General features: G+C 39.8%; 1 protein-coding gene across 1 annotated transcript in view; it reads left to right on the top strand.

The window, feature by feature from the left end:
* The first annotated feature begins 88 nt into the window (after positions 1-88).
* Positions 89-22,463, top strand: part of LOC136255024 (uncharacterized) — a 39,867-nt gene continuing 17,492 nt past the window's right edge. The window contains exons 1-10 of the mRNA XM_066047744.1: positions 89-179; positions 469-538; positions 1,859-1,955; positions 2,285-2,336; positions 2,399-2,489; positions 2,547-2,778; positions 3,026-3,207; positions 3,669-3,806; positions 6,312-6,451; positions 9,953-22,121. Of these exons, the coding sequence (XP_065903816.1) occupies positions 134-179; positions 469-538; positions 1,859-1,955; positions 2,285-2,336; positions 2,399-2,489; positions 2,547-2,778; positions 3,026-3,207; positions 3,669-3,806; positions 6,312-6,451; positions 9,953-22,121 (13,217 nt within the window). The 5' untranslated portion in view covers positions 89-133. The remainder of the gene's footprint in view (positions 180-468; positions 539-1,858; positions 1,956-2,284; positions 2,337-2,398; positions 2,490-2,546; positions 2,779-3,025; positions 3,208-3,668; positions 3,807-6,311; positions 6,452-9,952; positions 22,122-22,463) is intronic.

Raw genomic sequence — 22,463 nt, 5'->3', positions numbered from 1 at the left:
CGCCCAATACACGGAAAAAAGCGGTCTGGCCACGCGAGACTAGGTTAGTATATCTATAACCACCCCTACGTACCACATCCGTTTGCAGGTTCGATTGATGTTGTGCAGAAGTGAAGATTCCTAGTATGTAGCCATGGCTGAAGGTCTGATATTCACTCTAGTTCTAGCTGGTTTTATGGGTACGTTGGTTAATTGTTGTAGCTCTCTTCAGCTTCAAAGTGGTGCGGACGGTAACTGGAATAGTTTATTTGGCGAGTATTGTAATTTGACGATATTGTCTCGGCCGGTTTGTAGCCACTCCCACAGTGTTAAGTCCCGGGAGCTAGGCGAGCAGACTCCCAAGATGATCGCTTATAGTGGACTTTGTCAGTGGGTCTTGAATGATTGTATGTCTGAGACACTTATGAGATGGGTTGGGCGATGCACTTCTAACGCTTCATTACAAATATTCATTTTCGCCCTACACAGCCACCACCAGCCAGGCGCAGCTGGAATTCAGCGATGATTTTGAAACCAGCACGTTACTCTCTAGAAACTGGTAAGAGTTTTTTTGTTTTTACTTGTATTGAAATTTGCAACCTAGTCTCCCATTCTGACTGTATGCATGTAGCTATTGTAAAATATGGGAATTGGTTGTTTGTACCAGCAGATACAAATGAAGTTGTTAAATTGTGTAGCTAGCCCCATGACTCTTACAAGATATCATAAGCTTTATTACTTGCTGCACTAGCTGATGCTGCCTGATTTTTTTTCAGGAGGAGGTTTTATTATGCTAATGATAAATGACCACACACATACCATGAAGTGATTGTATAGTAAAACTGGTCTAATCATCAATAAGAATTCTCTGTAGTGATGTCACCGTTGTGAATCCTTTTTACTACCATTATAGCCGAAAAGTTTGGAGGGAGGAAAGTTTAGTGAATTTGCCACGATGGGATTTTGGTGAAAAAAAGTTTGGCAAATTTGTTAGTCACTAAGGCAAATGGTTTGGCGGATTTCAGTTTGGCAAAACACCACTCACTCACCAACTTTACGGCTATACGGTATACTATTTATGTTTGTAGTGGACAATGCTTGTATGATAAGATTGTGCTACTCTAATAGGGTAGTCAACCACTCTAGTAGAACGGTCACTCACTCTAATAGAATGGTCACTTATATTTCTTTGTAAAGTAGCTACTTGCAAAACACATAGTGAAATCATCTAGAATACTACCTCAGGGCTTCTGAAATATGAAAATTTTCCTGAGGAAATGCTGTTATATGTTTCAAACTCCACTGTATAACCTTCATTGCCAAAGTTGGCCCCCTTGCTCTTTGGCCTGTTCCACCACTCCTGAGACGTACTACCAATTTCTAGGCAATTGTATACTTAAACACTATAAGGGGTTTGCATACTGTTGTAGTGACACTATAGGCAAAGAATTAACTGTACAGATTTCAGAAATGATTGGCATGCGAGAAGTGTACATCAATAATATGTACTATGTATACATGTAGCACCATATCATCTTGAGTCTTGACTCCAGAATGTGTTTGAGTGTTTTATTAAGCTCCATCAAGTACTAACTGCTGTTACTGCCTATATTTATGAGGTCAAGAATTCTTCATTATCAGCTAGGAATTGTATGAGGGTCTTTGCACTGAAACCCTGGATTCCTGATAATAATAACACATTCTGTTGTACACAGCAGCTGTTAGGACAAGGACACTATTATTATTATAACTGTACCAGGATTACATAAAGCATCACAAGATGCAATAATATTGGATGCACATAAATGTTGTATACGACTATTTGTAGCAAATACTTATATTAAGTTGTTATTTATCATATTTCTATATCGTTGTTTAGGCAAAATGGAGCAGGATACGATTTAGGGAGTAACACTTGTGGTTCATTTGCTTCTGGTAACTCAATTGTGTTTGATTCATCAACAGATCGTTACCTGGTAATAACCAGTTATAGTGCTTTTTTATACTTCATTTTGTGATCGGTCTTTATCACATTACACATTATACTATAGTCTATTTGCATCACCTGAGCCCCCTTACATAATACCAAAGAGGATCATGCGTTCTCCAATTTTTCGTACTGAACAACTATGCAACATGTATGCCCCTGAATTTGTCACATTTATAATAATAACAGTTCATTGCTTTTAAAGGGCTTTACAACACTACTAAATGTTTTGGCAGCTGTCCCTATGCGAATACAAACTGACTATATCAGGTGCAAGCATGTATTATGAGTGGGATACTTTTGCCATGTACCCTGTAGATATCACAGCCAATCAATACCACTAATGCAGTTGGATTGCAGTTTGCTTTTGGTATGTACAGTATGTATATAAAGTTATAGACACCAAATTTATCCTGTGGTTATAATGTACAGGTAACAGTGGGTGTGGAACAGACTCCAGCCTATATCCAGTGTACTTGGAATACAGTATTGGAGATACCAGTTACCTCCTCACTGTATTGAGGTACAGAGTTTATCATAATGGAATGTTAATTATGAGTGTCACATTACACCTCTACAGAACCACATCCTCTCCTGACCTTTACACAGTTCAGCTACCATCACTTGCTCAGGCTGAAGGTGTCCAGTTCTCCTGGACACAAGCAAGTGGTTTTCAGGCTAATGAAGCAGTCTGGCAATTGGACAATGTTGCTATGCTGTTTGCCAACCAAATAGATTCAGCATTGCTTGACACCTTCACAAGACCAGCACTATCAAATTCTGTTCTGTTTTTCTCATCAGGAACTATTGAGGTGAATAATAACTGCTTGGTTTTCATTTAACATTAGCATGAGCATGCATAATAGTTTCAACCCTTGTTGTGAAACCTTGTATAACACCTGTTTACTATTGGCTACACCAGTATGTAGCAACACTCATTATCCTTATCAACATATACATTTCTGGGGCGTAAAAATATTGTTGCACATGTTGTTGTTGTTGTTGTTGTTGCAATGCTAGCGCATACGTACTTGTAATGATACATCTTACACATTATAGGCTAATGTGTGTGGTGTTGATGATGAAGGATTAGTGTTCACTGGGAATAGTGGATCACCATCAGAGTATGTGTTGACTCCACCATTTTCATTTGGATCTAACAGTCAGTCAGAAATGTGTTCAGCTCCTTGTCTTTGTGGACCAGGTGGATATAGTGATGATTTTGACTCTGCCTCTTACAGGTAAATACATTGATAGTGCCTGTTGGAAGTAGTGCACTAGTATATGCAGTGTATAATATTATGCTTTTACCAATGTAAATTGTTATTTAGCTAGACAAAATTGATATAAATTGTTTCCCTGGCTCCAAATAGTCATCTGGCAACACGCCAATATTGGTCATGTGTATTATGGTTTGTAATCGCTGTGTTTATCTGTAGTAGAACCTGGTTTGAATAAAACATAAGGCTATGGTGGAGCACTTGCATATCGTGAGATGTGTGTGGGCCTCTTTGATCCCACCAAAATGGGTGGTATCAGCAACGGTTTTTTCATCAGTAGTGGCACCCAGAAGAAATCACCATTGTGCAAATTGTCCCCCCTATGGATTATAAATAACTATACATCCATACATGTCAGACCTGTATAAATGCCATCAGCATATGTATGTTAAACATGTTGTAACACATAACTGTGTTTGTAGCTACCTTCTTTGGGAGAGAGTCATCGGTGGTCAGGTACAAGGCTCATTGTGCAGCACAACAGCTAATCCAATTCTGTTATTCAACACTGATGTGACTACTGAACTTGTGACTGTACCATTGAACCTTACTGATGTTAGGTAAGCTCCTGTCATTATGGAAATTACTAAGGAGTAGATTAAAACAATGACTCTAAGACAACACACAACACTAGCGAAGTAATGGGTTGATATTATCAACCAGCTGCCCTCTACCCCTACGTATGCAGCATCACAAAATCATCTGGTACCATAACAGCATCGTTATCACTTCATCCTTGATAAATACCAATCTTGCACCTAGACCTACTGTTAGACTCTGCACTGAAATGGCTATGTAATAATTAAAATGTGTGCTGTGTGCATGTCCATGGGATAAGACAAGCACTTATGCAGTGGAAATAGTCACACATTTTTAAAAATGCATTTTCAACTAGATCTGTGGACTGTAGCCATCCAAAAGGCTGCTGCAGGACACATGCTTGGTTAACTCAAGTTTTCTTTAAGAAAATTGTGTGTCCACACTGTTGTGAATCTTTAGATGAAGTTAGGGTTTGCTCTGAAGTGGTTACCACAGAATACAAATAAAGCAAGTTGCTGAACACATTGTGAACCTGCTTTCCTAATGTGGTGTAGCAACTTGTTTACAACTGTTTATTGCTACAAGTCACATGTAGATAACTGCATAATTGTAATCGCAATTGGCGGTTTCGTGGAAAATCTTTAGCTTCCTTATGTTGTTATTACTACAAGTGTTGTTTCTCATAAGAATACTTTATTTCATGATGCACCATTGTTAGTGCTTACTTTTGTAGGTCCCCTATAAATGGTGATAAATAGTTGCTAGTCAATCATTCTTCTATATATTATTTTTGACCTACTGAGCAAAAACCTGCATTTCTTTGCATGCCTTCTTTGAGGGAACAACTTATAGGCTGTTATAGAACTTTGCGTAGGCGAGATCAAAGGAAAAAGTGTACTTTAAATGTCATAAAGTACACTCTCAGCCAGCCAACAGTGCTTCATGACCACAAAGAGTGCTTTATTGCACCGCAAAGAGTGCTTTATTTGTTCAATAAAGCACTCTTTGCGGTGCAATAAAGCACTCTTTGTGGGCAATAAAGCACAGTTGCCCACGTGCCTTAGTGCAGGCTAATAGCCTGCGGGGCTCGCGCCAGTACGACTAATCACCCACGCCGGTGAAGGCTGATAGCCTCACCGCGCTGAGTGATCAATCACCCCAGCCAATACGAGTTTTACCAATGGATTGCTTTTATAGACATACCTAAATGCTTCAATGATGGGTGGGAGAAGGTAATGCTGCTGTTACGTTTGTTAATGTAAATGGACAAGTCCTGGAGATATCACGGAATTATTTCACTGTGACTCACAATAGAATCGATTGTGGGTTGCGAGCAAAACCTGCCAAAATACGCGATGAACGTCTACCATGCCAAACTATAGTGAAATACATGTGAGTTACTTTTTTAAACTAGTTCGTGTGTGTTCAGGCTGCTAATAGTTCGTGCAACGCGTGTTAATTACGAGTCCTAGTGTATGATGAAGCTACATGACTAGAAAGTTCCATAAATCATTTAAAGCATAGCCTTGCTCGTGCTATATGAAAAATAAAGTACTCGGCCGCGCGCCTCTTACTTTATTTTTCATATAGCACTCGCGGCTATGCTTTAACATATACTTAAAGTTTCAGTCATATATTGGGAGTACTCTTGTAGTTATAGCAATACACAGCAAGTAGAGCAAAACAATCAATTTGTATGTGGCTATATGGAAAGTAAATTATAGGCACTCATTTGATTTATAATGAGTCATGAGTGCAGCAGGCTATGGAGTTGGGACTTGATTCATTGTGTTCACCACGAACTGGAAAGTTCACCAAGGTACTGTTTTCTACCTGCTATTCAAGCTTAGAAATGACAATGCTAAGTATAATTTTACTGCAACATAGCCGAACACACATAACTCACATTGGCTTCATGGTACAAAAGTAAATAAAGACTTTCTTGTTCTTCATGAAGTGGAAACTCCTATGGCACACTGTACAGTATATAAGTTGTTTCTTTGTTTACTGAAGTAGGGTGTGTATACAAAATTCTTTTTGTAGAATGCAATGTATTTCAATGCATTTATCTCAAAAGCAAAATTATGCAAACTAGTTTGGTTTTTCCTCAGTGGGTTAAATTACATTTATGAGTTACTCTTTGCCTGTTCTATTAAAGTATTTTGGCAATACTGGTGGCTATTTGTGACCAGGCCTGCGAAAACAGGGCATGTGGGCACAAACTATACCCCATCACTCTACAGGTCATATCTCAGTACTGGAATAGTATATTTGCATTCTGTAACTTGCATCATGATGCCACTTAAATGCTTACTAAGAGCTGAAAATTGCAATGCCATAGCATAATGGTACAAAACGTTATGAGTGATGAAAGTGTGAAAAAGTAGGCAAAAACCATGTGTCCACATGTCCTATTATCGCAGGCCCGGTCACATTTGTAATTGTACATCACTAACAGTCCATTGCATTGACAGTAGTTGTAATGATTTATTGTGTATTACAGTAAGCATTCTATTTGTTCACAGGGTTATGAGTTTTGATCTTCAAATAGCTGGAACACTATTTAATGGTACATGTACTCCACTGAACACAGGGAATGTTGTTCTCTCCTATCGTATTGGGACAAGCAGACAATGGAAAGTAATTGAAGAGTACTCTTCAGTAGGTAAGCATTGTTATAGAGTAAACTATAGAAGGAAGAGAGGGGTTATTGATAGGGTAGGTGGGTTTAGGCCGGGATGCAGCAATTATGCCGGCTTAATTTTGGGCATAATAGGTACGTGTGGGAATCAGAAATTATGGCAGTATTTTGAGGTGATTATAAAGCTTTAACAGTAGGAGAATCTGCAGATTACACATTAAGATTGAAATACTCTAATAGAGCAGTCAGAGAACAGTCACAGAATGTTACTTTTGTGAAACAGTCACTCAGAAATGAAATACTCTAATATAGCAACCAGCTAAAAGAATAGAAAACTATTTGAAGCTGAAACATCAGCGCAAGTGGTCTAATATAACAAATAAACTAACATCATATTTGCCAAGGATGGTAGCATAATTTTGGAAGCATAAGAGGTGATTTTTGGAGCACTACTCAAAAAAGCACAATGCTCAATTTTTTGGAGCATAATAGCCTCATTCCTAGGTGGGTTACAATACAATAATTTAGAATATACCTGCATGTGTACGATAGGGCTGGAACTGGTGATATACCTAAGTTGTACACATCATATACAGTATGTGAAAAAATCACCCATTTCTTGCACTAAATCATGGTTGATAAGAGCATGTGGATGAACACGAAGCTCCAACACGAGGTGCAGCTATACAAGATGAGAGGTTTGTTTAGCTGGAAAATTCACATGATACATGCCCATACATATATACATACATACATGCCCGATTTGCGTGATACATGGCCAATGATAATGTGGATTTTGCTATGCTTACCAAGTAAAACGGTTTTCTGCAGCATGGAATCATGCTCTACATGAAGGATTTGCACAGGAACTGGACGCCAAATATTGGCACAAGTGGTGACTGCAAATCACACCACTCCTAGAGACTAGAGAGTTAATCCACGAACACCGAGATGAACACTGATGATGGAGGTTTCCTTATTAGGTGCATGTGCTTAACTAATAGTGTTTTTTTTGGGAAGTTTATTAAGTGTGTGCATCTAACAAAACCTTTATAATATGTGACCTGCTGAGCAAAAACCCAACTTGTTGCATTTTCCTTATGACTTTTTTTTGTTATTTAGAGGGAAAAACCAATGGGCTGTTAAAGTTTCAGCCTTATCTGGTATGTGCTTCGCGGAGTTACAATACAGTACAGTAGTACTGTATATTAGGGATCATAGAGATTTGGGTTTTCCTAGCCAAAACATTCACCCAAAAACTAGGTTCACAACTCCATCCGGGAACCTTGGCAGTATTGGTTAGGTATAACCAAGCTCAAAAGTGCCTTCAGTATGATCCTAAAGGCTTCCATTAAATTGTTACAAATTTTTTTTAACAAACTATTCAATGGAATTTTCTACTGCCTGCCTGCCTGCCTGCCTGCCTGCCTGCCTGCCTGCCTGCCTGCCTGCCTGCCTGCCTGCCTGCCTGCCTGCCTGCCTGCCTGCCTGCCTGCCTGCCTGCCTGCCTGCCTGCCTGCCTGCCTGCCTGCCTGCCTGCCTGCCTGCCTGCCTGCCTGCCTGCCTGCCTGCCTGCCTGCCTGCCTGCCTGCCTGCCTGCCTGCCTGCCTGCCTGCCTGCCTGCCTGCCTGCCTGCCTGCCTGCCTGCCTGCCTGCCTGCCTGCCTGCCTGCCTGCCTGCCTGCCTGCCTGCCTGCCTGCCTGCCTGCCTGCCTGCCTGCCTGCCTGCCTGCCTGCCTGCCTGCCTGCCTGCCTGCCTGCCTGCCTGCCTGCCTGCCTGCCTGCCTGCCTGCCTGCCTGCCTGCCTGCCTGCCTGCCTGCCTGCCTGCCTGCCTGCCTGCCTGCCTGCCTGCCTGCCTGCCTGCCTGCCTGCCTGCCTGCCTGCCTGCCTGCCTGCCTGCCTGCCTGCCTGCCTGCCTGCCTGCCTGCCTGCCTGCCTGCCTGATGCCTTCAGGCAAGCGTAACTCGATAACGGCTTGATTTTTTCACTGTTCGACGTTACTTCATCCCGAGACGTGCCTTCTGGCATGCCGCAGTACATACAATGCATGCATCATGGACTTACCTTCGTCCTCCTTTGTGTCCCATTTCTTTTTGCTGACAGCCCAAGGTGTCGATTCGCAGTAGCGCGATGCATGGCTTCCCTACAGTATGTTTGTAAACAGGAATCGTCCATATTTTCCGTGGTGACTGGACTGATTGCAGAGACAATTCTAACACTGTTCTTCGTTTGTAATGCTGTGTAATGGGCTGAACATAGCTTGAAAGCGAAATGTAATGGCCGCTGAACTTTCGAGGCAGTAATTGATAGTTGTAGGCACGCGAATCATCGTATTTTCGTGGTGACTGGATTGTTGCAGAGGCACTTCTTCTACTGTTTTTCGTCTGTAGCACTGTGTAACGGGCTGAACATAGCTGAAGGCGAAGCGTAATAGCCACTGCACTTTCAAAGCAGTTTTTGATAGCTGGGGCACGCGTTCAGATGAATACATTAATTCTGGTGCCATCCTTTCTTTTGATGCGGTATGCGTGGGTTCACCAGTCATAATGATGTTACAAAAAAAAAAAAAAAAAAGTTTAAGGAAAAATTAGAAATTTTAAGTTCGATTAGGGATCATAGAAAAAAAAGTAGGGAAATAAGGGAGGTCTCCTACACCTGCATATATACTAGTGACCATTTAATCCCTAATTCCAGTCAAAACCAAGACTGAATTAGGGATTAAATGTTCACTAGTATATCTGCAGGTGTAGGCGACCTCCCTTGTTTCCCTACTTTTTTTCTATGATCCTTAATCAAACTTAAAATTTCTAATTTTTCCTTAAACTTGCAGTAATAGGCAACAAGAAGAGCAAAACAATCAATTTTGTACAGAGCCTATATGGGAAAAAATTACAGGCACTTGTTTAATTGATTATAACTCTTGATTGCAACGGGCTACAGAGTTGGAACCTGTGTCATTATATTCACCATGAACTGGGGCATTCATCAAGGTATAGTTCTTGGCCTAAATACACCTATGCTATTAAGCAAGAAGGCTGTTCAAGCTTAGAAACGGTGACAATAAAGTTGCATTTTACTGCAACGTAGATAAACACATGTAACTCATGTTTACTTCATGCTACAGATAAGACATAAAGATAGTCTTACTCTCCATGAAGAGGCGAATCCATTGGTATGTTAGATATTTCAATTCGAGTCTTCCTTCATTGTTCACTGAAGCTATTAAAACACGTGTAAAATTATTTATGTAGCATGCATTTTACCCTATGTATTTCAATGGAATTTATCTCGATAACAGTATTATGCAGGTTTTCGCTCAGTGGGTCGCATATTATATTTATTTGTTACACTGTATTTAGCCTATTTTTTAATTTTGTACCATTTCCAACCGACTGCTGCCTGTTATCAAAGTTCATAATGTGAACATACCCCTGTACAGCAATTTTCCACTTCAAATTGTGGTAAATGTTGCAAACAATGCATATACTAAACTGGATTTACATATCTTATTACTTGTTTATTTAGATTACTTCAGTGGTGATCAAGTCAACATCATGTTTCCTGACTGCATGCAGACTTGTGGGACACAATTAAGATGGCTGTTTTCATCAGTCCAACCAAATGCTTTCTGGTCTATTGACAATATTGCAATCGGTGGTAATAGCAACTCTGTACCAGTAAACCGCAGAGAGGTAGATGACACAGAGGACACTAACTATTCCATACGTAAAAGACAAACCATTGCTGCATGTAATCTATTCTATGATAACTTTGATGCTGGTAGTTATGACACAGCACTTTGGTCCAGTGTAACAGGAGCTAGTGTTAATTTAGCACCTTGTAGAGCATCAACAGATTCACACTACTGGTTATATTTCTTTGATTCTGGACAAAGATACACTATAACACAATCACTAGACCTAACAGGAATTGAGGCACTGACTTTTAATTTACTATTTGGATCTAGTAGTAATGGGTGTGGCCAGCCTAGTAATAGTGAAGGTGTTTCAGTGCAGTATAGAATTGGCAGTAGTGGGTCATGGGTAACAATGGAAAACTATGATCCCAGTGATTGCTGCACAACTGCTCCGTATCAACGTACGATATACTTACCCGTAGTTGTTCAAGTAAATGATGTTTATTTGAGATGGCATCAACCTACTCATTCAGTGTATACAAGCTCTGATATTTGGGCTATAGATGAGGTAAGAATTGGTGAAGTTACAGTAAATTTTCTTTATCAAGATACTTTCTCTACCACAACAATTAATACCAACATATGGCTATCTGTTATTGGTGGTACAGTAACTACTCCACCTTGTGGATCAACACACTCAGGTAGTGCTCTGTACTTTGCTTCTGACTTTTCACGACAAGCAGTGACACAATACTTGGACTTTCGACAAGCTGAAAGTATCAGCTTTTACCTCAGGATAGGTTCTACTAGTGGAGATTGTGAAACAGCAGAAATTGGTGAAAATATAGAATTATCTGGGAGAGTAGGTAATGGTACTTGGTCTATATTAGATACGTTCACTTACTCCACTTATAAAGATTCCAAGTATATTTTCGTAGGCCTTTATGACAATGTAAGAACCAACAATGTCCAACTAAGGATATCACAAGCTGTCCTCACCACATCACATTATGACACTTGGTCTATTGACAACTTTGAAGTTCATTCTTACACTGAATCATTATCAAATACAGTGTGTTCCATACCACCTGATCCCACTCCATCACCAACTATACCATCAACACCATCAGCATGCAACTATTACTATGATACGTTCGACAGTGGAACATTCAAAACCAGTCTATGGTCAACAGTAACAGGTGTGAGAGTCTCATCAACTCCTTGTAGGCTGCCTTCAACACAACATTATGCTATGGAATTTTATTCATCAGGAACAAGACAAGTAATAACACATTTACTTGATTTAAGAGGAGTGGATTTTATAGCCTTTTACTTGCGTTCAGGTAGTTCTAGTAATGGATGTTCTACACCCAGTAGTAATGAAGGTATATATGTGGCTTACAGCATTAATAGTGGTAGTACATTTAACAGTCTTGAATATTTTGCGCCAAGTTGCTGCAGTACAGGCAATACTTTCACAATATACCTTCCAGAAGCTGTTAAAGTGAGTTCAGTCCAGTTGAGATGGTCACAGCCTAGTCATGCTCCATATGAAAGGAGTGATCAGTGGGTACTGGATGATGTGCATATTGGAGAAGAGGCAGATGCCATCTTGTATGAGGATTCCTTCACTACTAGTTTAAATCCTACACTATGGTCATCAATAGTTGGAGGTACAGTAACCACACCACCTTGTGGTTCAATTGATGTTGGTACTTGCTTGTACTTTTCACAAGATGGAACTAGGGAAGCTGTCACTCAGTTTTTAGATCTACGTCAGGTTGATGGTGTAAGCTTTTATATAATGACTACTTCAGATGGTAACTGTGAAGGACTCAATAGTGGAGAAACTGTTGAGTTGTCCATCAGAGCTGGGTATGGTAGTTGGAGTCGATTACAGAGTATATCTAATGCTGCTGGCAAATATTACTATGTTGAAATACCAGAAAACATGAAGGTACATTCGGCACAATTTCGATGGATGCAAAATATCCAAGCAATTAATGGATATGATGTTTGGGCATTAGATAGTTTACAAGTTCACGGCATGAATCAAAGAACTGTTTGCTCTACTGCATGTATTTCTGATAACTTTGATTCTGGCAGTTACAATACGATTATCTGGAGTTCTGTAAGTGGAGCACAAGTTTCTTCACCACCTTGTAGCGCAAAAGCCTCTAATATGGCTTTGTATTTTAATGAAAGTGGTTCAAGAGAGATAATATCTCAGGCTTTGAATCTGAGAGGATTGTATGCCATCAGCTTTACTTTGCAAATAGTATCATACAATGAAAGGTGCATAGAGGTCACATCAGGAAGTGATGTAAGAGTGTACTATTCAACAACTGGCAACAGTGGCAACTGGAATGAAATTAGCTCATTTGCTGGCAGAAGGTATGCAGTAGAGTCCACAGCAACAGTTCCACTTCCATTGGAGGCTAGAAGTCAATCTGTTTATATTCGCATTGCACAGCCTATTTATTCTGGTACTGTTTGGTCAATGGATGACTTCAGCATTTATTCTCCTAATCAGTGTCCACCATTGTCTGTTACAGAAACTGCCTCCATTATACCTCCAACACCAACCCCAACTCCATCAACAAGTTTAACTTGCAATTTCTATGTGGATAATTTTGATAGTAATTCCTTCAGTAGTACAATGTGGTCAACTACTACTGGTATACGAACTTCACTCTCACCTTGTAGACTATCATCGTTGCAGCAATATGGTGTGGAATTCTACTCTTCATCAACAAGACAACTGATCACTACATCATTAGATCTCAGAGGAGTAAAATCCATTGGGTTCTATCTTCTTTCAGGAACTAGCAGTAATGGATGTTCTCAACCTTCTTCAACTGAAGGTATATACATAGCATACAGAATTGGTACTAGTTCATCATGGATCACAATGGAATACTTTCAACCAAGTTGTTGTACTAGTGGTAAATCCATCACATTACACATTCCTACAGAAGTACAAGTTTCATCAGTTTACTTACGATGGTCTCAACCTAATCATGCATCGTATGATAACAGTGACTTGTGGGTTTTAGATGATGTACAAATTGGCACATATGTTGAAACAACTTTGTATAGTGATGAATTCTCTAGTGGATATGATTCTTCTCTCTGGACACTAGTCAGGGGAGGTACTGCCACTACACCTCCATGTGGTGCCATACATTCTGGTAGTGCACTGTATTTTTCCCAAGCAGGTACAAGGGAAGCTATTACGCAAGTTCTGGATTTGAGGGATGCTACAGATTTAAGTTTTTATGTACAGATTGGCAGTACTGATGGCAGATGTGAGGAGGCAGATAGAGGTGAAGACATTGAGTTGTCTTACAGGATTAACTATAACAGCTGGACAATACTGCAAACCTTCTCAGCTACTAGTTATAGAAATGCACTTTATATTAAAAATGCAATTGATCAACCATTACAGGTTAATGGAGTACAATTTCGCCTTAGACAAGATGTCTTGGCATTTAATGGATATGATGTGTGGTCAGTTGACAATTTTGCTATAGTTAGTAGAGAGAAAGACACCAAGTGTTCAATGGCATGTTCCTCAGACAACTTTAACTCAGGATCATGGAACGTAGCATTGTGGAGAACAGTGAATGGAGGATCTGTTTCCATACCACCATGTAGTGATATGCATAATGGTAGGTCTTTATACTTTACTGGTAGTGGAACACGTGAAGCAGTAACTAATGAACTTGATCTACGTGGAATTTATGCAGTGTCATTCACATTACAAATTGGTTCTTATGATAGTGAGTGTGACCAAGCTGAAACAGGAGATGATGTTGTTTTTTACTATTCATTAAGTGGCTCATGGGTACAATTGCAGACTTTTTCTGCTACAAGTTACACTAGAGCAACAACAGTAACAGTACCTATTCCACATACAGTAAGGACACAGGGAGTGTCATTACGTTGGGCACAAACTCAACATTCTGGTTCATCACAAGACACTTGGTTCATAGACAATATTGGAGTGTACTCTCCAGACCAGTGTCCACCAGTAGCTTATCAAACAACAACACCAAGCCCAGTTGTACCATCCCCCATTGCATCAGCAAGTTTGTCATGCAATTACTATTATGATAATTTTGATGCTGGAACACATAAAACTAGTGTTTGGTCAACTGTGACAGGTGTAAGGGTCTCATCAACTCCCTGTGGGCTACCAACAACACAACATTATGCTATGGAATTTTATGCATCAGGAACAAGACAGGTAATAACACAATTACTTGATTTAAGAGGGGTAGAGTTTATAAGCTTTTATTTGCGGTCGGGCAGTTCTAGTAATGGATGTTCTACACCCAGTAGTACTGAAAGTATATATGTAGCCTACATGATTGGAAGTAGTGGAAGTTTTTATACACTCGAAGAATATGTGCCAAGTTGTTGCGTTACTGGTAACACCTTTACTATTTACCTTCCACAAGCTGTACAAGTCAATTCTGTTTGGTTGCGCTGGTCACAACCAAATCATGCTTCATATGCCAACAGTGATGTATGGATTTTAGACAATGTTGAAATAGGCGAAGTATTTGATACGATACTCTATCAAGACTCATTTACTACTAATATCAATGCAGATATTTGGTCATCAATTACTGGAGGAAGTGTCACAACTCCACCATGTGGAGTGACAGACATTGGAAGTACTTTGTACTTTTCTGGACAGGGAGTGAGGGAAGCAGTAACAGTATCATTAGATCTACGACAAGGTACTAGTGTCAGCTTCTATTTGCGGATTGGTTCTAGTGATGGAAGGTGTGAAAATGCTGATACAGCTGAAAACATTGAGTTCTCATATAAACTAGGAGCCAATGGTTGGTCCCTACTGCAAACCTTTACGTCCACATCCTACAGAACTGCTGCATTAATCAGCATCAACATTGAGAATAGTTTGAAGTTTAATGGTGTGCAGTTTAGAATATCACAAGCTGTACTTTCCACTGGTTCATATGATGTGTGGTCAATTGATTCCTTCACTGTACACAGCAGAGTACAGAGACCTGAATGTACGATGTCTTGTTATTTTGATGACTTCTATGGTAATTACAGCTCCACTATTTGGTCCACAGTTACTGGTGGAGCACTAGCACCACTTACTTGTAATACCAACAATCAATATAGCGATGGCTTGTATTTTGATGGATCTGGTACAAGGTCTGCTATCACCAATAACCTAGACTTGAGTGGTTTATATGCTATTAGCTTTAGCGTACAGATTATATCAAGCACTGATGAATGTGGTACAGCTTCAAGTGGCCAAGATGTTACAATGCTGTACTCAGTCAATAATGGTGCTTGGAGTGAGTTTAGCCGATTCAGTTCCAATGGTTACAGTGTGATGACAAATGTAGAAGTAGAGTTACCTGTAAATGCTCGTAGAACTAACGTAGCTATTCAAATAATGCAATCCAATCATCCATCCAGTGTTTGGGCAATCGACAAGTTTGGAATTTATTCTCCAGACACTTGTCCACCAACAAATTATGAAACTGTCACTGTGTCAATGTCTCCAACACCTCTACCTTATCCAAGTCCTACTTTCAGTACTGTTTGTAACTATTACAGTGATAATTTTGATAGTGGATCATACAAGACTAGTCTTTGGCACACTGTTACTGGTGTGAGAGTCTCACTACAGCCGTGTAGGTTATCATATTTGCAACATTATGGCATGGAATTCTATTCATCCTCTACCAGACAATTGATAACAGATCCACTTGATCTTAGAGGAGTAGAATTTATCAGCTTTTATTTGTTGTCTGGCAGTAGTAGCAGTGGGTGCTCTCAGCCTAGCAGCACTGAAGGGATGTATGTTTCTTACAGAATTGGTAGCTCATCTTACAACACCCTTGAATATTATGAACCAAGTTGTTGTACTACAGGTAAAAGTTTTAAAATTTATCTACCATCAGCAGCTCAGACTACATCAGTGTCCATTAGGTGGATCCAACCAAATCATGCTTCATATGCAAACTCTGATGTGTGGGTTTTGGATGATGTTGAAATTGGATTTAATGTGGATAATCATTTTTATGAAGATAATTTCACTAGTGCTATTAGTACTACTGTATGGTTATTACTTGTTGGTGCTACCATAACAACACCACCATGTGGAGCAACACACTCCGGTAATGCATTATATTTTTCTGCTGATGGAGTAAGGGAAGCTATTACACAACAGCTAGACTTAAGACAAGCTACAGGGTTAAGCTTTTATTTGAGGATTGGATCATCAGATGGCACTTGTGAAAATAATGATGGCACAGAAGCAATAGTACTTTCATGGAGAGTGAATTTCGGAACATGGATGCAACTAGGGTCTCACAGAAATTATAGGGACTCACAATATCTATATGTTAGTTTCACTGACAGCATGCAAGTAACTGGTGTGCAGTTCCGAATCCAGCAAAATACTAATGCTGCTGCCAATGAAGATGTATGGTCCATTGATGATTTCATAGTTCACAGTATGTTTGCAGATACTTTGTGTACACTGGCATGCTATTCAGATGACTTTAACAATGGTCAGTATAGTTCAACTTTATGGACTACAGTTGATGGAGCAACTATTACAATACCACCTTGTAGTAATCAATACTTGGGTAATGCGTTGTACTTTGATGGTAGTGGTACAAGGCAAGCAATAACCAGTCCAATTGATGTTAGAGGTTTGTATGCCATAAACTTTTATCTGCATATTGGATCATTCAGTGGAAGTTGTGAAATGGCTGAATCAGGAGAGAATGTAAATTTGCACTACCAGCTATCTGGCAGTTCAAGTTGGGTGTTGATAAGATCCTATGATGCTACTGCATACACCAGGGAAACTAAAATAACAGAGGCACTACCAAGAGAAGTTCAACAAGCAGGTGTCACATTTCGATGGTTGCAGGTCAGTCATTCAGGAACTCTAGATGACACTTGGTCTATTGACAATGTTGGATTTCACTCTCCTGATGAGTGTCCACCAACTGGTTATGAACCTGTTGTGACATTATCATCAACTACAACCATGACTTCAACGACCTCATCTACATCATTCCCCTCACCTACGCCTACCATACTCTCAGCATGTAACTACTACTATGACAATTTTGATTCAGGTACATGGGATAATGATATCTGGGAAACGGTTTTGGGTGTTACAATTGCAAGATCAGTATGTGGATTACCATCAACACAGTTTTTCGGCATGAGGTTTTATGGATCCTCAACTAGGCGAATGGATACAAGAGCTTTAGATTTAAGAGGAGTGGAAGTGATCACGTTTTATATGATATCAGGGACATCTTCTAATGCATGCTCAACTCCTAGTAGCAGTGAAGGCATCTATGTTTCTTACAGATTGTCTAGCAGTTCTACATATAACAGTATAGAGTATTTAGATCCTAACTGTTGTGGCAGTGGTACAGATATCAAGTTATATTTGCCAGCAGCAGCACAAGTTAATGGGGTGTATTTGAGATGGTTTCAATCATCACATGTATCAAACAATTATGCCGATGACCTGATCATTGATAATGTCCAAATTGGTGAAAACATTAATGTGATATTGTACCAAGATTTGTTTTCCAGTGCCCCCAACTCCCTACTATGGTCATCAATTATTGGAGGGACTGTCACTGCTCCACCATGTGGGGCAACTTATTCTGGTAATGCTCTGTACTTTGATGATGATGATACAAGGGAAGCTGTTACTCAATTTTTAGATTTACGTCAAGCAAAGACTGTCACCTTTTATCTTGGAATTGGATCCAATGATGGTAGATGTGAGAGATCTGATGCCACAGAAGCTGTTGAATTATCATTTAGGGCTGGCTACAGTAGCTGGACTAGACTGCAAACATTTTCAGCCACAACGTATATAGATACAAAATATGTATCAGTTGAAATAACAAGCAGTATGCAAGTTCATGCAGGACAGTTTCGTTTGATGCAGAATGTTTTAGCACAATCTGACTATGACGTGTGGTCTATCGATAACTTTGAAATTCACAGTACATATGTTAGAACTGCTTGTTCAATTCCTTGTATTTCTGATGGGTTTTATGGTGGTACATATGATACAGATGTATGGAACAGAGTAGATGGAGCTAGGGTAACAAGACCTCCCTGTAGCAGTGCTCCAAGTAATGGGCTACTGTACTTTGATCAGAGTGGCACTAGACAAGCTATAACAAACAACTTAGACCTACGTGGTATGTATGCTATTAGCTTTACACTACAGATTGTAGTGTACAATGGACTGTGTAGTGTTGTACAGTCTGGAGAAAATGTGAGGGTTTCTTATTCAGCAGATAGTGGCAATAGTTGGAATGGGCTAGAATCATTTGATGGCAGTGACTTTATATCAGAGACAAGAGTGACAGTTCCTCTTCCAAGACTAGCTAGAAGTCAGTCTATTTCCATACGCATTGCTCAACCATCATACTCCAGTAGTGTTTGGTCTATTGAAAACTTTGAAATTTATTCACCTGATGTGTGTCCACCAATGGGTCTAACTGAAACAGCTACAATAATACCACCTACGCCCACCCCAACAACTATTCCTTCTATGTGTAATGCTTACTCTGATAATTTCAATGCTGGAGCATACAAGACTAGCCTATGGGAATCTGTCACTGGATTACAAATTACACTACAATCTTGTGATGTGTCTTATTTACAGCATTTTGCCTTACAGTTTTACTCTTCTTCCACAAGACAACTCATAACACATCCCCTTGACTTAAGGGGAGTAGAATATGTTAGGTTTTTCCTGTTACCAGGTACCACCAGCAATGGATGTTCTCAACCTAGCAACACTGATGGTATATACATTGCGTACAGAATTGGTAGTTCAAGCTATACAACTATTGAATACCTTGATCCCAGTTGTTGCCCAGAAGGTCATTATGTTACAGTATATCTTCCACAAGCAGCCCAAACTACATCAGTGCAACTAAGATGGTCACAGCTACACTCTCCATATCAAAACAGTGATGTGTGGATATTAGATGACGTTGAAATTGGTGAAGTTGTTGAGACTACCTTATACAGTGATGAATTCACTATTGCATATGATGCATCCATTTGGTCTACTGTTCAAGGAGGAAATGCTATGTCTCCTCCATGTGGATTTACTCACCTTGGATATGCCCTTTACTTCAGTCAAGGTGGAACTAGACAGGCTGTAACACAGGCATTAGACCTTAGAGATGCAACGGGTATGAGCTTCTACTTACGAATTGGTTCTTCAGATAATCAGTGTGATCAAGCGGAAAATGGAGAAGGTATAGAGTTATCTTACAGGATCGGAGTGAGCGGTAGTTGGACTTCTTTACAAACTTATAGTCCATCAGGATTTCTCAATGCTGAAAATGTTTACATTTCTTTTGACACTTCTATTCAATACAGCAATGTACAATTTCGTTTTATGCAAAGTGTTCTAGCATTTGCTTCATACGATGTATGGTCAATAGATAATTTTGAAATAATTAGCAGTGAACTGCCAACGAAATGTGCAATGTCTTGCTATGAAGATAACTTCAATTCTGGAGTCTTGGATGCTACTTTATGGAGCTCAACAATGGGTGCTTCAATTACTGTACCACCATGTAGTGATGTGTACTATGGTAGATCTCTGTACTTTACTGGAAGTGGAACACGAGAAGCAATTACTAATGCTCTTGATCTACGTGGACTTTATGCTGTTTCATTCACAATTCAAATTGGTTCTTATGATAATGAGTGTGACCAAGCTGAAATAGGAGATGAAGTCTTTTTGTATTATTCTACAGGCAGCTCCAACTGGGTAGTATTGCAAAGGTTTTCAATAGATTACATCAGTGCAACAACAGTGACAGTACCTCTTCCACGTACAGCAAGGACACAGGGAGTGTCATTACGTTGGGCACAAACTCAACATTCTGGCTCATCACAAGACACTTGGTTCATAGACAATGTTGGAGTGTACTCTCCAGATCAGTGTCCACCAGTAGCTTATCAGATGACATCAGCCACCACAATGCAGCCAACACCAACACCATCACCTCCTCCTGAGACATGTAACACCTTTGCAGACAATTTTGATGTGGGCACATATGACACCACATTATGGGATTATGTAGCTGGAGTCCAAGCTAGAGTACAAGCATGTAGTTCCACATCTGGTAACCGTTTTGGTATGGTGTTTTATGCATCTGGTATAAGACAAATGAGGACCGCACCATTAGATTTAAGGGGAGTGGAATCAATCAATTTTTATCTAATTTCTGGGACGTCTAGTGATGGATGCTCTCAGCCTGGTACTTCAGAAGGCATGTATGTTCAGTATAGGATTGGTTCTAGTGGAAGCTTTGTAAATCTTGAGTATTATTCTCCAAGTTGCTGCACAACTGTGAACACATTTACAATATATCTACCTGCAGCTGTTAAAGCTATTTCAGTGGTATTACAGTGGTACCAACAATCCCACTCACCTTATACTAATGCTGATATATGGGTTCTAGATAATGTACAAATTGGTGACAGATTTGAAATACAGCTATATTCTGATGTGTTTGATGATGTGATAGATCCTTCAGTATGGTCAAGAATTACAGGAGGTAGTGTTACACTGCCACCATGTGGAGTAACTGATTCTGGTAATGCTGCTTACTTTAATGGTGATGGTGTCAGAGAATTGGTCAGTCAAGCTCTAGACCTATCTCAATCTTCAGAGCTATCATTTTATTTGCGTATTGGATCATCAGATGGTTCATGTGAAAATGCTGATACTGGTGAAGACATCATAGTTTCATATAGTACAGATATGGGTATCACCTGGAACAACCTAGTAACGTATCTTTCCAACACCTACCGCACTGCAGGGTATGTGATTATAGATTTACCATCTGCAGCACAGCAAAATGATGTTCAGCTTCGATTTAGACAGGCTATCAGAACAGTGGCAGATGAAGACACCTGGTCCATAGACACTTTCTCTGTCAATGGAGTATCACCAGGGATCCAGTGTGCCTACACATGTATTACAGAAAGCTTTGATGGTGGTTACTACAATCGTCAATTATGGCTGAGCGTACAGGGAGGTCAGGTAACAACTCTTCCTTGTAGTTTTGGATCAAGAGGTATTAGCTTTGATCAACCTGGCACAAGGGAATTATTATCTCGTCAATTAGATCTGACTGGTATATATGCTATGAGTTTCATCTTACGTATTGGCTCTTCAGTTTCTGATTGTAGTAGCTTTGTTAATGGTGAAACTGTTACGCTATCATATAGTTTGAACAATGGAACTAATTGGAATGTGTTGCAAACTTATACAGCTTCCTCTTATACTAGTGCTAGGAGAGCAGAAGTGCTCCTTCCAGTAGTTGCACGATCACAAAATGTCACAGTGAGGTGGATACAAACTACTAGTTTGGGTAACGTGTGGTCTCTTGATGACATCAAGCTTTATTCTGCTAATAGTAACTGTCCAGTGCAGGCTTTCATTTCAGTTTCTACTACAGTGATGACTACATCTTCAACTAGCCCAACACCCCCAACTATTATAACTACAACTGCATTCTCATCTTCATCAACTACATCTATAGTACAGCCACCCAGCTCCACAAGCATTAGCAGTACATCTACACTGCAGACCTCTAGCTTCTCCACCACTTCTATAGTGCAGCCAGCTACCTCATCAACTGTTCCCAGCTCATCCATGCTACAGAGCTTTTCTATAACCACATCTTCAATGGCTTTAACAACATCTTCTGTAATCTTCTCAACTTCCTCAACTGCCAGTTCCACAGTGCAAACAACAACTATGGTATTGAGTTCATCTACACCTTTCACCACAACAACATCAAGCTCATTCTTTACTACATCAATGTTGCAATCCTCTGAAACACAAGTAACAACAACAGTTTCATTAGTTTCTTCAACATCTACTGTAGCACCCACTTCAATTATGGAACCAACCCCAACTTCTTCACCAATATCAGATGACTGCTTCGAAACATTTGACCCGCTAAACAGTGAAGTGTACAGGTTAGAACATAGTAAAAGACTTTTCCAGACAATTACTTAGCTCATTAAATATTTACCAGTAGCACTAATATATACAAAGCTCATTAGATGCAACATGTGAAACTGTGTGTATAATTTTTAAAGTATTTCGAAAAAGTACATACTGGTAGATTTGAGATAGGTGTAAACCTACTAAGGGTAAAAACTGTACAATGTCACAAACACACCAATTCATGTGTCCTCTCTATATTATCAATCACATTAATAACACAGTATTACCTGATAAGGCTATGCATGCTGGGAACATTGTAAGATCCCTTCCCAATGCTGATTGTCACCTGAGTTAGATTAATGTACGTATTG

This window comes from Dysidea avara, chromosome 5, assembly GCF_963678975.1.
Source record: "Dysidea avara chromosome 5, odDysAvar1.4, whole genome shotgun sequence".
Taxonomy (NCBI): Eukaryota; Metazoa; Porifera; class Demospongiae; order Dictyoceratida; family Dysideidae; genus Dysidea; species Dysidea avara.
The sequence above is the reverse complement of the archived record's forward strand: the minus strand, read 5'-3'. Positions and strand labels throughout refer to the sequence as shown.